Genomic DNA, 16,072 nt, shown 5'->3' with positions numbered 1-16,072 from the left:
GGCAGTGAAACACTTGTGCGGCGAGAGATAACGGGAGGAGCGGAAAAGGAAAATGGCTATATGGCTTGTTTCCCCTTTTAAAAATAAGCATAGTTATTTTCTCTTTTATCGCTGAAAATAAGGTGACTTCCGAGCATGTGTCGGTTTAAGCTGGGAAATTTTATTTTCAGAAGTGCTTTGGAGTAGAATATTGAATTACTTAGGTTTTATACGGACATTTAATTTCTTTTTTTTTTATTACAGGAAGTGTATTCAGAATAACGTTGAAATATCTGTAAGATTAAAGCACAGTGTTTTGAATTTTTTTTTACTGTCCTACGCGATAAGGCTAGGCACAAACCAACGTAGGAGGCGCGGGATAGAGAGATCTTACACTGCCCTGAATGCGTAGAAAATAGCCGTAACTGAGTTCACACTTTTGTGAGGGACTTTGTGAGCCTCTGCCAGCCTGAAAATGTTCCTAGCCGCAGAGATAAGAGGAATGGTTGGGAAAAAAGAAGGATCTCTGCTTTCATTTGTACGATCTTACCTAATAGTGGATGGGGGAAGGAGGGGACGAGATGGATGCGAGATGGTGTTAGCACAGTTACAATAAGAGGTTTTTGTTTGATGTATTTTTGCTGCTTTGTTTGTGTTTTTTTCACAGCAAAGTTTTCCTTGGGTAAGATGCTTCTGTCGTTAGATGGGAAGTAACTTGTAGGATGTAATTCATTTTTATGTTAGCACATTAAATACAAAGTCCAGGTGCTCTTTCTCGGTGGTGTAGCAGGTGAAGCCATGGCTTCAGCCATTCTAGCTGAGGCGTATGAACACTTTTTACTTTTCTAGATGATTAGGCTGAGTGTAGCATAATCCCACATAGTCTTTCCCATGAGAACCCGGAATTTAATCTGAATAGTAAAGTATGGTGAAACCTGTCACAATGACTATGTTTTAGGGGTAAGGTTACCTTTTGGTAGTTGATACCTCACTAATTATTGAGGTAAACTAATTAAAATGTAATGGTAGCATACCGAACTTTCTACTAAGGAAATACCTATTTTTAATAGCTTACTATGTGTAGTTAAGTTCTAAAATCACAGAAGTAGGCTGCAGTTCACTGTGTGCGTAGTAGTTTTAGTAGTTCTGCCCTTCAGTAGAGAGAAAGGCTGTTAAGGAAATGGAGTAATTTGGTAAGAGAAACTTGTTAGAAGTATATCCTGCTGGTCTTTTGAAATGTTTTAAACTCTAGTCTTTTTTCCATTGTATTTCCTGCTAATGATTTTAAGGTGGATACAAAGAAAGAACTTCAGTGGAATAGGCTTTTGGGAAGCACGAGAATCTAGATGCGTGGAAAAACACTGGTCTCTTCTCTCCCAAAAACCTTGTGCCTACCCAAGTGTACTTTAAGGAGTCTCTTAATTCATGGCACATTTGGATTGCAACAGCAAGCTTTGATTGCAACAGCAGATGCAAGATTCACTGCTATTATATGTTTCTGTTAACTTTTTCAGGGAAGGAAAGGTGTTTTGCCTTGCTTTTTTCCCTCCTAAGATAACTTTGGACCTTTCACATCCTGGGAGGAGTTGGGAACATGAGAGATAGAAAAAGGGGAAGGCAGGAAATATTACACCTTTATGACCGCTTGTGCTACCACTTCCTGCACTGAGCACACCTGAGGCTTTCTTTAAGAAATGCTGTATTTAGAATTAAGAGATGAAAAAGGACTTTATATTTTAAGAGCAAATCAAGGTCTTGCCTACATTTGAAAATTGTTAAGAATTTCTCAGCTATATTTTTTTTCCTTAGACCTCATTATCTTATTACTAAAGTTAACAGGTAATTACGGGTTGTGTGTTAACTAATGTATATAGTATGAAGTGGGAACAAGACTGTTACTTGACTTTTCCCCCTCACTTTTTTAGATGCAAAATGATGAATGATGGATAGACTTAAGTGTTAACCAGACTTTTTCATCAAAGAACATTTGTCAAAATCAAAGAAATGCTTGCATGCTAAGATTGATTTCAGTGCTTTTGTTTCCATTTTTTATCAAATTTATAACTTTTGCAGCATGATTGATTAATAAGTATCAGTGTATTGTCAGAATTATGGGGTAGTCCTGTCAGTGTCAGATGATTCTTTGAAGTTCATATGATTGTACAAACTGCAGTCAGAAAGATGTTGCAAATACAAGAATAGTAATCAGAACTTTTGGTTGCTTCTTACTAGATCTCTCTAGAATTAATCCAGAATATGTTCCCAGAATATTTGTTTTATTCAGTGTGTGAATGTGGACTACCTGTAAAAATCTGAATATCAAAAATGTGATTGGATGTCTGCTGATAACCAAGTATCTTCTTAGTGAAAGTAGTAAGAATTAAAATGTAAAGCAGTATCTATGGGTAATATTAAATTAATAAAGCACTGAGTCCGCTAGGTACTACGATAGTTATTGACTGTGCTGTGGGATAAAGGCATGTTTGTATTTATAGGAAGAGAACTTTAAATGACATTTTATATAAAATAAATTATTCTGTGTTCCACTCAAGTCTTTTGGCCTAGCTCCAGATTTTAAGTTAGGTGCTTAAACTCACCTTAGTCATTAATGTCTGATTTTTTTTTTTCCCCCCTCCCCTTTTTTCCTCAATTTGTGTTACCAGTATGTTTATTGCCTTTATTGTAACTGGCCTTGGCAGTGCAGTTGGAGTCCAGACATCTGTTGTGTTATTGATCCTTCAAAAGAACTTTTTTGTTGCTGCAGGAGTTCATAAAATTCTTCTAGGAGCTTTGAGCAGAAAAAAGTTCTCATTTGGAAGAACTTGTAAAAACAAGTTGCCTTTTTCTTTGGCCGCTGAAAAGCCTAGAAAATATCTGTCATTCTTCTTTTATTGTTGTTTTTCCATTGGCTGATCTCTGGAAATTTTTTTTACAGTGGACCAACTACATTCATGGGTGGCAAGATCGATGGGTAGTTCTGAAAAGCAACACACTCAGTTATTACAAGTCTGAAGATGAAACAGAGTATGGCTGCAGAGGCTCTATCTGTCTGAGCAAGGCTGAGATTACAGTAAGTACAATTTTATTATTGCCATCATTCATGTTTTGAGGTGCTATATATTTGTATCTGGTGGAAGCAAACAAGGGTTTGGCAAATTCTTTTAGGTCATCTGCTTATGACAGTGGCATCAGTGGAACACTGTGGAGCAAGGCAAGGAATTCCTAATGCAAAAAACCCCTCCTTTGATTTGTGGCTTTGGCAAACAACTTTTCATTTCTTATATTAGATGATTTTGGGGGTAGATAGACTGTTTGCCTCTGAAGACTGCAAAGCTTTTTCTGTGGTTCAGTTTAAGACCCCAGACCAGCTTCCCAGAGGAGGTACCATCCTTCACAGTGTTTGCTCTAGAAAGAGGGTTGTGGTTCTTTGACTGTGATTCTTGACTTTCTGAACACAACTCTGTAGGTTTCCAAACGAAAGTGTTCTCTGTGCTTCTTTCTCTGAACAAGTTAGTGTGTTGTTTTTGTCAAATGCTATAAGAAGATCTGCAGTAGACTGGTAAGAATAAAGAGCCTATATGTAAATGAGTGTTAAGTGTTATGAGGTGTGCGTGAGGGGACTGGGGTTGCTTAGCCTGGAGAACAGGAGGCTGAGGAGGGACCCTTATTGCCCTCTACAACTACCTGAAAGGAATTAGTAGCAAGTTGTATTTCAGTCTCTTCTTCCAGGTAGGAAGTGGAAGGATGAGAGGTGATACCCACAGATTGTCTCAGGGGAGGTTTAGATTACATTAAAAATGCTTCATAGAAGGGGCTGTAAAACATTGAAACAGGATGCCCACGTTGGTGGTGGAGTTACCATTCCTGCAAATGTCAAAGAAAGGTGTGGATATGGCACTTGATGGCATGGTTTAATGATGTACGTGGTGCTGCTGGGTTAATGGTTGGACTTGGTGACATTAGAGTTTTTTCCCCAACCTTTATGACTCCATGAAATCTTGAAAAGATGAATTTGCCTTAGAAGATAAAGGAAAAAAAAAACCTTCTTTTTTGACTTTCAGAACTACAATACATATTATGACTAATAGTTGTCAAAAAGCATTCTGTAGTCTTTCTGCAATACTAGGAAATTGTCTGTCCAGTTATGTGATTTAGAGTAAAAATAGCTGGACTTTCAGGTAGCACACAATTCCTAAAGTCGTCATGTTAAATCTTAGCACGTATGTTCTTATTCCACCCAATATGTGGAGTTTTTATGTGGAGCTGTCTTAAGAATGACATATGAGAAGTATTCTTCCTTGCTAATAATCAGCTTACAAATAGAATTTTATTGAACAGCTCTTGGTTTGAAAAAAAAAACCAAAACAACTGGATTGATTACATCAACTAGATGTATTTTGGAGAAAAGCTTGAGAAGAAAAGGAGGATTTTACATTTAGATGTCTGGCAAGTATCATAGTCATCTAAAAATTTAAACGGATCATTCCTCAACTTCTAAAACTTCCTCAAGATGTGGCTTAATCAGGAATTTATTGTACACGACAGTCTGTAGGAGGTGTAGGAGAGATGTGCCTCTCACTGAGGTGTGTCCATGGCAGTCTGTTGAGCCCTCTGAAAATGTCTCGAGATGCAAGAGTTTAGCATGCCAACCAGGCAGGGACAGGAAGGTGCTGGCAAGGATGTAGCCAAAGGGCATCTGCAGGCATGTTGTACAGCACATCTCAGCAGCCTGAATTCCAGTGGTGGTGGTGGAGTGAGGTTATGGTGTACCACCATTGCTGCTGGAATGTTTTGGTACATTGCAGTTTACAAGGGGAAGCTGGTGAGCATGTCTTCAGACCAGGATGTATGCAACACTGGAACTTCTTACTGGTAACTTCTCTTTTTCTCTCTGGCACTTGTTAGATCTGGTAACTTGGAGTTGAATTGATATATTTGTTTTTAAATTCTTGAACTTCTTGAATGTGTGGAGGAAGAATTAAAAGCATCCACAGCTCTAAAGGTTAATCTGATATGTTAGTTCAGTTTTTGTTCAGGCTCATGCTTTGTGAATGGTATTTGACAGTTCAGTTGATAGATGGTATCCCTGAAAGCTAGTAAGTTCCAGTTAGTTATATGTAGCTGCAATTAGAATTATTGTGGAAGTTTTAGAAGTTGAGGAATACTGTTGGATCATTTCATGTCTCTAGGATATAGAATTATACTTTTGAAACTGTCTTGTAATTATTCTCTCTTTGTTTTTCAGAGGTTTTAAGCCAGGGTTTTACCATTGTTACTTCTGTTTAGTAGCAAATTGCATACTGTGTTTTTTTAACTTAAGTTTTCAATCAAAAATTGATTATGCTCAAAGATGAACGTTTAAGGTATTCTTCCTGAGGTTACTTCTGTATCCTTGTAATGTCTTCAGTAATTATAAGCTTTCCAGCGTGTATTTAAATGCACAGCAAAACACCACTAGCTGATAAAATAAGTGTTGAAATGATGTGTGAAAACTATCTTTACTGTCCTTTGAACAGTATTTATTGAATGATTTGTAATTAATTTGGTAAGGAGGGGATGTCAGCTTTCTTATTGGCTTAATGTTCAGTTGCACTGATTGGATGTAGTCGAGTGAGTTCTTAATCTTTAAACAATCTTTCCCTATCCCATAAGTTCAGTTTCCCTTGATCTTGCTGATCCAGAGTCAGGTGTGTTAACTACTTCTATCTTAACCTTTCAGTAAAGTATTTCAGTAAAGTTTTCTGTAGTATGAGAGAGCATTCATGACTGTAATGTTCTGTAGGAAGGGGTGGCTGGATTTTCGTAAAGCTTTCTTTTAGGCACTTGAATTAGGTATGTGTGTTTGAATTTGATGGGGAATGTAATGATTTTCTGTGCGTAATTAATTCTGGTGTTGTTATAGAATGACCACATTTTCTTAATATATAAGCATAAATTTGGAAAGTTGCTGTCACTGGATAGTCTTACTGTACTTTCAGCAATGAGATGACTAATTAGAAGTTGTAGTATCAATTGAGATATGACTGTTGAATGCAAAAAAACCACAGTTGCTTCTGCTCTTGTTTTATCATTTGTATTGCACGAGGTGGGCACTGATAGATAACTTAGAGGGATATTTTGTGAGACACTCATCTCTTCCCTTTATTTGATGAAAGAATACTAGTTAAATTCATGTTTATTAGCATAGCTTTATTGTGTGTTTCAAGTGCAGAATTATATTGTCATACATCTGGAAGAGGTATTTCCATGTGACAGTGACCTTTCATTGAATGAAAAATATGGGATCTGATTGGACTACTGGTACTGAAAATAGCTGATTTCTCTGGAATGAGGAACAAAGGACGAGTATTTATTGTATACTCACTGAATTATATCCAATAATGAACTGGCCATATGAACTAAGTTTATATATGATGCTAACTGACTTGCTTTTATCCACATAAGACAAAACACCTCAAAGGTATTTAATTGATTTGTAACAGCCTGGAGGCTGAAACCAAAAATGAAAATTCTGCTGTGTGGTCAGTGGATGAGATGAAATTATGCATATTATAAAAAGTTCATATATGGACAGACTTAAGCTTTGTTATATTAATCTAGTCTGGTCATACTAAATTACTGCTGTTGATTGTAGTCAGTGCCAGTTGGTTTCTATATAAAGAAAGGATACCTTTCTTTATTTTAGAGATTTGTAGTTCTTTCATTCTTGAAGTCAAATTTCCAGTGGGGGATTCTGTGTACAAGGTTAAGAATGGATGTTCATGGCAGTCCTGTAAGTGTGGATCCCCGGGGCATGGTTTTGCCATTGGAAGTCTAGGGTCTGTTATTAAAAGAACAAAAAGAAAATGCCCTGTAGATTTGGAAGTCCATCTTTTAGGCAACCTGGTCCATAAGCTTGTACTGTCTTTGCTATGATTGCCGGGTCTGTTCTTAGACTGCCATCACCACTGCTGTACTGAGTGACTTGCGCTAATTTATGTAGTCACAGCCTGATAAATCAAGAATAACATGGTATGCTGTACCCCCACTTCAGGCAATCTAAGAGGAAGGCCAACACTAATTTAATTGTGGTAGAAATTTAGATTAATAGAATCTCAAATCTCTTTTTAGAATTCTTAATAACAAAGTGTTTTTCTGATGAATTCTAGGGGGTTTTGCCTGGTCAGAGTAGCTCTTCTCTGTGGATCTATATGGAGGATCTTGAAAAATGTTGAGAGAAATGTAAAGCTTTTAAGATTTTAAGATTGCTTAAGCTCAGCTATGTGTGAAATTTAGATTTTTTGTCCCTAGAGGTGACTACCTACGTATGAAGAGTTCTAGAAGCTTATGTTCCAATTTAAAACTTCAGCTTTTCTACTGACAGAATCTGTATTTGTCATGTTGCTTTAATCCAATGATTGGGATTCATCTTCTTTCCTGTGTATATTATTCATGTCGAAAAAACTATTTGTTTTAATTGCTTGAACCAGATGCAATAACTGGGATGCAATGGTTTTCCTTGGCTTTGATCTTACTGCAATGATGTATATGAATATCAAAGCCTTTATAGAAACTTGTTACGTGTGGTCATAGGTTGGAGACAGAAACTATAGCTCGAGTCCTCTGGATCATAAGACAAACAGCCTGTTTTATTGTTTGGAAACTTCTTACACAGGGAGTTTAAAACTCCTGGATCTAGATAACTGATTGATTTGGGTCTTAACACTTCCCAGCTCCCTGGCCAATGACACATCTGCATTTAGGGTTGGAAGGGATTGGTTGAGGTCTCTGTGTTTAAATCTATCCTATTCACCTGGGGACTTGTTTATTGAACTAGGAAAGCCAAATTTGGTTTCTTGTTATAGCCAGATATATCTGTTTAGCTACAGACTAGCTGTACTGTGACAATTCACCCTTCTGGTTATATTAAAAAATGTAAAGTGTTTATTGTTATCTTTGCCTTGCAGTTAACGTGACAAATACAGCATGGTGACACAGATATCTTGTGTATCATTGGAGTTACGACACTCACATTCGGGAGCTGTTAAAAGGGTTACCAGAAATACAAATTTTTAAGATGGCATTAAATTTTACAACTTAACACTATGAATACTAAACAATTTGAGTCAAAACCATTTTAATTAAAACACACACATCTTTTTACCACTGATGTTTTCTAAATATTTGGGGTTTGGGTGATGGGTAAATTGTCTTACGACTGACAATCTTCTGCTTCTGACAAGCTGTCAGCTTGCTAGTTTATGTTATAAATTGATTTAAAAATATGAGACCACCCTAAACTTTTGAGCATGGTGTACATCTACCCCACACTTCTCCCCTTTCTTTATTTTAACAACTGCAATAAGAACAAAATAGGCGCTTTTGAATGAAATTAACAAGGTGAAAATTAAAATTGCCTATACGCTTTACTGTCACCCAGTGTCTGCTATTGCTGAGGAGCCTCCTTTTCACAGTGAGGTATTGGAAGGCCTTTTCTGGACAAGGCCTTTATGTTTATCTCAAAGGAAAAGGGGTTCAGCTTTTGCAAAGCCAAATCAGCTAGTCAAAGTGACTTGCTTTCATTTTTAGCACAGAAACACATGGGTTTGATACTTTTTCTGCCACCGAGGCCCTAGGCTGGCTAGGGCTAAGACCTAGACTGGGTGGAGCTTCTGTATCATATCTTCAGTATATCATATCTTTAAAAGTGTTAGTACTAATTCATTGAACAGCTGGTTTTGTCATCTATCCTTGGCTAAGTAATCAATGATGATGTAAAAGTTTATCGGTAACTATAATTATATACATATGCATCCATGTACAACTCATTTGAAAGGATTGTTTTCCCTTTTGTTACAAACAAACCAATTCTAAACTGTTTCAAAGGAAACATCTCTTGGTCTTAGGTTTTACAGGTATATCTTGGTATGTGATTAAAAGTGACACGTCCTTGTATTAATAATGTCTTTCAAACAATTGATTCCTGTGGTTTTTGAGTAAAGTCATAAGTAAATTGTAATTCTAAGGGTTTTATAGATGGTTTAAGGTGTATATTTGGAAGTTTTGCATTTCTCTTGTGAAGGCTTCTTTGCTTGGTCATGATCCTTGGGTAGTAGTTGTAGACTAATCTTAAACTAATAAGTATTATTTAAATGAAATGCAAAATGTTACTGCTAATCTTGCTGTCTAAAGTACCTTTGAAATAAAGTTAACAAGTTAAAGAAAACTCCAGAGACCAGTGAAAGGCATATGTGCATTTTCCTTATAACGTTGGATTTCACTCACTAAAAGTTGCTATGTCTCCATACTGACAAGCTAGACTAAATTTATAATAAAGGATAGTATCTCTGCAACACAGGATAATAACTGGGAAATATTAGTAATATGGTTAGAATTCAGGTATCACCTTTATTTCTTAGCAGGAAAATCTCTTTTAGCACTGTAAGGTGATGAAGTCTAGGTGAATATTACCATGAATATTGTATGAATATATTGCATGTATTCATATGAGTCATTACTACGTTATATTAGTATATCAGTATGTTAATACCTTCTCATATATGGTTTTTAATTCTTTTGTAATCTGAAATTACTTTAGTTCTATGATTAACATCTGCATATTTAAAAAAACCTCAACATTAAAAGTCATGGTTATATTTTAGTTTAAAAATAAGAAAACATGCGATTAGTATTTTCAGTATGAGAGAAATAGTTAGGGTTAGGTTTCTCATTCTAGTGGTCATCTTTTTACATTAGGGAAAATGTAAGGTGGAAGTTGTTTTCTAGAAAGAGCACCTTGAAAAAGAAATACCACTTGAAAGGATAGCTTACTAATTAGAATTATTACAGGAGCCTCTATTTGTAAAAGGCAGTGTAAAATTAGGAGTTTGGGATAGTAGTAACATAGGTATAATATCAGCACCGCCTCCTTAAATCATGTAGGAATCACTATTTGAATAGTAAACACAAAAAATTTCTAGGAATTAGTTGCAGGAAAGGACAAGTTTAGCTCGTAGCTGCAAACACTCTTGACAGTGTTTGACAGTTTAATTTCGAAACTGGGTTTTGTTTCTCAGGTTGATGGAGCAAGCATGATGCCTGCAGAATGCACAAAATCAAAATCAGTAAGTATTGTACTATAAACTTCAGGACATATTTGGCAAACTGTTGTCCATATTTTTAACATTGGTGTGACACCTTCATAAGTAACTGCAAAAGAATTACCTATAACATATCCTTATATGTTATAGAACCAATTTCAACTTGAGCATATGCATATGCTGCAGTCCTCCCTCTTCAGGAAGGGGCAGTTGAACTAGCCTGATTTTTCTTCTATTTAGTATTAGCTTATTAGAGTTTTTAGGGTATGAGAGCATTGGCAGAGTCAAAGCAGTGGCGGGGCACGGTGGCTGTGGGGCTCTGCTGTCGTACTGGAGGGAGGCCGTGTTTTACCAGGCAAACAGTGCTCTTTGTGTGTGGCAGGAACTCGGCACTGCCTTCGTTGGCATTGCCTTGGCCGGCGCTGCTGAGTTCCTTGCTTTGACTCTTCACTGCCTACACGATGGGAGTTGTTGATGTCCCGCCAGGCTCACTGAGAGGGTGGCCCGCCCTTTGCCCCCTTTTTCGGGACAGCCTGATCGCGACTGCCTCCGTGGTACCGCGCTCCCGCACCCTGGTGCCTTGGCTGCCGCTTTCTGCTCGCTGCCTCCGCGCAGGGGCTTTGCCCATGCCCTGATCTTTGGTCCCGTCGCAGGAGCTCGTGTCTGGGAACCCCCACTTTGGTGCGGGTTGGCTCAGGCGCCATGCGGTCGCAGGTGTCTCCTAGGTATGGCGGGCTCCCCACTGCTGTTGTGGCACTGCATTTCCGCAGTGGATCTGCGCGCCCCTTCCCTGTCGCTGCACCTCCGCAGAAGGTGTTGATGGAAAGAGCCCGCCCAGCGAAAGCCAAATGGCCCACGGTGGTGCGAGCTCTCCCACGACACTCTTGGGGTTTCCCTTAAGGTTAACCAGACTGGGGGATCGAGGTCCGTCTTTTGCTTCTCCTCCCCTAGTCCCAGGCGAGTTACAGGCTCTGGCTGGCTGGGCAGGAGGGATGGATATCGTCGCAGTTGAGGTTGCCAGGCAACAGGATTTGTATGTGTGTGTGGGCGGCTTCTCGTCGTTCTGCCGGACTCTGGGGCTGCTCGGAGCCGGCACCGTGCGATGTGCTGTGGTCCCGCTGGCTCTAGCTGGGCCTCCCAGCCTCTCCGGCAGTGACTGCGGCGCTGGCTGCCTCGGTTTTTCTCGGTTTTCTTGGGTCCCGACTGTGGACGCAGTTGTATGTGGCAGCCTGCGGCCTCAGGCGCCGGGGGCTCCACGCGTGGTGCGGGCACAGCTCCGGCGGCAGGGCCGCCGGCTTCTCTTCTGGCCTCCGGCGACACGGCGTCGTTTCCTTCGGTTTTTGGTGGGCACACCGGAGGAAGTCTTGAATGCCACGGCCGGGGGTGCCTCCAGCCGCTGCTTGTGCTTGGCGTGGTATCTCTTTCCCCTGCGGGTTGCCTCCCGCGCTCTGCCATTTTGGATGAGCGACTCCAGCGCCATGTGCTCTCTGCCATCTTGGGTGACCCGCCGCTGAGGCGCACGCCACGCTGGGGATTTTGGCGGGCTGTCTCTGTGGCACGTCAACTGCGTGTGGAGCCCAAAGATAACCCCAGTAGCTGGGGCATGGGCGGACCTGGGCATTCCCAGGATATACCCGGCGGTGGTGCGGGAGCTCTGGCAAATAGCGGCCGCTCCCCCTCTCGATTTTTCACCCGCTGCTCTGCCCCGTGTCCTTGGTTTCGGCAGGTGATGTCTGCAGCATTTTTGCTGCTGTCTCTGCATCCCGCTCGGCTTCCAACCACCCCAGCACGTCGGAAAGAGTTTTACAGGGCTTTATAATGTTCAGTCTGTGGTTCCCAGATCATGCCAGCAAGGCTAGCAATGCATGCTGCATATAATTTACTCCCCTTTTAGGTAAAATGAGAATCTGTACCTTGATGATGGGGTTTTCTTCCAGTGAAAAACATCCTTTCATTTCTTTGGCACTGTTTTCTATTTATAAAGGGGAATCTGGATTTTTGGTGGCTTTCCACTGCAAACAGCTCTCCTTTCTGTATTGTTGCAGATTTTCGCTGCTGGTTTGGCGGCTCTGCATGCACGCTCTGGTTTTTTCAGCTTTTTTTGCTGTTTTGGACAAGGTTCTGCATGCGATGTCCTGTGTTTATTTCCAGTATTTTGCTGCTTTGGCAGCTCTTCTCACAAACTCTGGTTGTTCTTCATGCCGTTTTGGTTGACTCTTCATGCTGCCATATTTCTGTACAGCCTGATGGGTTGTTCTCTCCCTCTGCTCTACTCATGGGATGGCCGTCCCCTACGTGTGGTCCTAGGTTGGAGACAGAAACTATGACCCGAGTTCTCTGGATCATAAGACAAACAGCCCATTTTAGTGTTTGGAACCTTCCTACACAGGGAGTTTAAAACTCCTGGATCTAGATAACTGATTGAACTGGGTCTTAACACTTCCCAGCTCCCTGGCCAATGACACATCTGCATTTAGGGTTGGAAGGGATTGGTTGAGGTCTCTGTGTTTAAATCTGTTCTATGACTGTTCACCTAGGGACTTGTTTATTGAACTAGGAAGGCCAGATTGGGTTTCTTATTATAGCCAGATATATCTGTTTAGCTACAGACTAGCTGTACTGTGACAGAAACTTGCTGTTAGTTTCTAGTTTGGGGTTTTTGGAGTACTTTGTTTTTATTGTGTTGTAAATACACAATTAGACAGCTCTGTGGGAATGCCTGAGCTGGGACTGAGCAATCAATTCAGTTTGCATAGTGGAGATACTTTCAAGTGAACTAGTTTGTTGGGTTTTTTTTTTTTCTTCCACAAACAACAATTGGAAAGCACAGTTGCTTAATGAAGGCGGTAATTACATTCTATATTAATATAAAAAATTGCAAGCCAGCCATTTTGCTTTAGAATGAACTTTGAAAAGGTGTGGGGGTTGAGTATCTATTGTGAATATCTGGAACTCAAGAAAAGCAATAAGATAGAAAATGGAAGTCTGCTTGAGGGGCAGCTTAGTGAATTCTCTTAGCTTTTTTCTCTCCCTAAGTAGTAATAAATTGTTGTTGTAAAAAACTTAATAAACATTCATTTTGTAAATTAGGACAGATGTAAACATTTAACTTTCAGTTTACAAAAAGAATAAGAACACTACATGAAAGCTAAACTGGCAATACTGAACTTTTAATTTCTCATTTCCGTATATATAGTCTGAAGAGAGACTGACATGTTTGTCTCTAGTAATCAACCACTAAAAATAAAAAGCTTACTCTGCTCTTTAAAGATATGGTTAGTTGAACAGCCGCCTTTCCTCACTCTAGTAGTATTTCTGTTTTATTTATAGAGTGGTAGTGACCACCATTAATAATTGGGCACTGTGAGAGGAAGTACGGATTGACATTTTTAAAAATAGATTGGCAAGTTAACAGAAAATGCTTCATGCATTCATCAATTAAAACACATGCAGAACCTTCCTATGAGTTTTTTCCACAGAAATGTCAAACCCTGCGAATCTCTTAAGTTTTATAATAAAGATGTGTATTTTTAATTGAAGGAGATTGGTCAGTGCTAGAGAAATGTTCTTAGTGGCATGAAGAATCATGTCTTGCAAAACAGACTTTCAAGAATTCATCTTGACATTAATAGTATATTGATTACACTATATACAATGTGAAATCTGACAGTATTTTACTCAGTTGATGAGGTAGTGTATAGAAGTACAGAAGAAATAAAGTTTGGATTTACTTTTTTTTTTAGGTACTGTATCAAAATTTGATCTTGCTAACATACCTGCTTATGATAAAAGAATGCTGTAATTGCAGTTTGTATCTACTGTTAGGTTTGCTTAAGTTTGTTGCTAGTTAAGTTGAACGGAAACAGATAGGTTTTAGTTTGTGAACGTTTTAATTAAAAAAGCTAAGCCATAAATCCATGCCCTGGGTAGAAACACTAGCAGTAAATTTGTAGTAATTGTTAATTGCTTGGGAAAATATTGTTTCCAGCTGTCTGAGGCTGGAAAACAATCTGGCATAGCGTGATGTGATGGATATTTAATTGAATAATTAATTTTGTGTAATTTGATAAAGTGCCTTCTCAGCCTTAGTTGCTAATAAAAAAATGACCTGAGTAAACTAAGACTTAAAATGCAAGCCCTAACAAGGCTGGGGTTTATTTAGGACATTTGGCAATTAGTACTGTTAGGCTTCGGTGTGTGTCTCAATCAAGTAGTTTAGACTGGTGGGAGATTTTGGCTAAATGGGAGATGGATATTCTAAATAGAGCCAAATATGGTTAGGAATACTTATTTATATGTGAAAGGTCTGATGTGTTTGTTTTTTTTTTTTCTGGAGAGGAAAATCCCCAAGAGCAACAAGATAGGAAGGAAGGGAAAGAGAGAAAATGCCTAGGAGATAATGACACTGGGCTGCTGCTGGTGCAGCATGTGGAAGTTGCTTGAAATCTAGGGTTCTTCTGGACAATTAGTTTCGGCATTCACATCCTCTGTACAAACTTGTGTATGCCTCTGAGTTATCTGATCCAGCCGTTGATGGCTTGATGTGGAGTGAAAGTGTGTGTATATATTGAAGTTCTGAAAAGTGCTAATATCCTTGTCAAGCTAAAAATATTTGGCATGGTGGAGAAATGGATGGTTTCTTCTGTAGTGTGTATTGGAGAAATTAAGCCAGAAATGGAAAAATGCACATCCAGATCAGCTCAGTGAGGCTGTTCTTTGTGTAATGATGCATGTTCTAAAATAATTAAGATGGAAAATATATCTACAATGTACATTAATCATATATTTTACCATAACTTAATATTGCTGAAGAGTTAGTCTTTAGTACTTGAATATAATCATGTTACCACACTCTTGAAATTAGGGCTGTAATCCAGCAGTATTTCTGTCTTCTTATTATCAAGGAGAATATAATTCCCTGACATGACTTTATTATGATAATTAAATTCTAACACTGTCCATTATTTGACATACACTTCAGGGTCATAATTCATGCCTGCGGAGCAGTATATTGGAGCAGTTTCATGCTGTGGAGTATTTCTCACAGATGTATACCAAGTTCCAAATAATTTCAATGTTTTAGGTATTAAGGCTATTTTCAGCAAATTTTTCTATGTTACTTGGAATCCTTATTCAATCTGAATTTCTGTGCATTTTCGTAAGATTGATTTATAGTTGATTTCTTGTTTATGAATACAGTTGGTTCATACGTCACCCCCTCCAGGGCTGTGGTGTTGCTCAACAGTCCTCCTAGCAACTTGCTGTTGATTATCTGATGTGTCTTGTGATAGCTGTTAAGGCCATTTTCAACAGCTCCGTTGAGGATATGTACAATATTAGACCTCTTTTTTGGATATGCATTCACTGAATACTAAGTCAAAAAGTCAGAATACTTTCCATCTACTGTGCAGCTGCGGCTGGCCATCTCTGTTTTAGATGCTTCCTGAAGTTGCTTGCTTAACCACCCTTTCTGTTCATACATTCAAAATAGTTTATCACAGGTGACAGCTTGAGTGTTGTTTTCCTCTTCTCCCAGTACATGTTCTTGCCCTCCTCCTTTAGACATACACTTTAGTTGGTATTTTCCCATGTTCTTGTTGAATTCTAGTTAGGGTGAATTCAATCAAATAGTGTGGCCAACTTCACTGCTTCTTAAGTCTAGTTGATGTGTCTTTCCTCTTAACTGAAGTCCATCATTCCGTAGTTAAGAGGACCAGCTGGAACAAGATTTACTACTCCAGCTCTCCAGGTACTTAACTGAGATTGTATTGTAACTGGTGTCTAATAAATTCTTAAAACTTTTTACGTTTCTGTCTTTTAAGGACAAGTGTTGCTCTTTCTTAAGTTCTCTTTTTCAGTTCTTTCAAAACTAATTATGTGGACATACATATATATAGATCTGTTTGCACATGCAGATATATATATAAGAATTTGAGGTAGCTGTGATGTCAGAGTTTAGACTGACAATTCAGGTCAATTTTAAATTTTAAGATAAAAGCTTTTTGACTGTCATT

The 16,072-nt window shown here is 38.9% G+C and overlaps 1 protein-coding gene across 2 annotated transcripts in view; it reads left to right on the top strand.

Moving 5' to 3' along the window:
• Nucleotides 1-16,072, top strand: part of CERT1 (ceramide transporter 1) — an 85,820-nt gene that overhangs the window by 792 nt on the left and 68,956 nt on the right. For both annotated transcript variants that reach the window (XM_040090352.2, XM_040090353.2), the window contains exon 2: nucleotides 2,915-3,049. In XM_040090352.2, the coding sequence (XP_039946286.1) occupies nucleotides 2,915-3,049 (135 nt within the window). The remainder of the gene's footprint in view (nucleotides 1-2,914; nucleotides 3,050-16,072) is intronic.

The sequence above is a fragment of the Hirundo rustica genome, chromosome Z (assembly GCF_015227805.2).
Source record: "Hirundo rustica isolate bHirRus1 chromosome Z, bHirRus1.pri.v3, whole genome shotgun sequence".
NCBI classification, from domain to species: Eukaryota; Metazoa; Chordata; class Aves; order Passeriformes; family Hirundinidae; genus Hirundo; species Hirundo rustica.
Note: the sequence above shows the minus strand (reverse complement) of the source record. Positions and strands in the feature narration are given on the sequence as shown.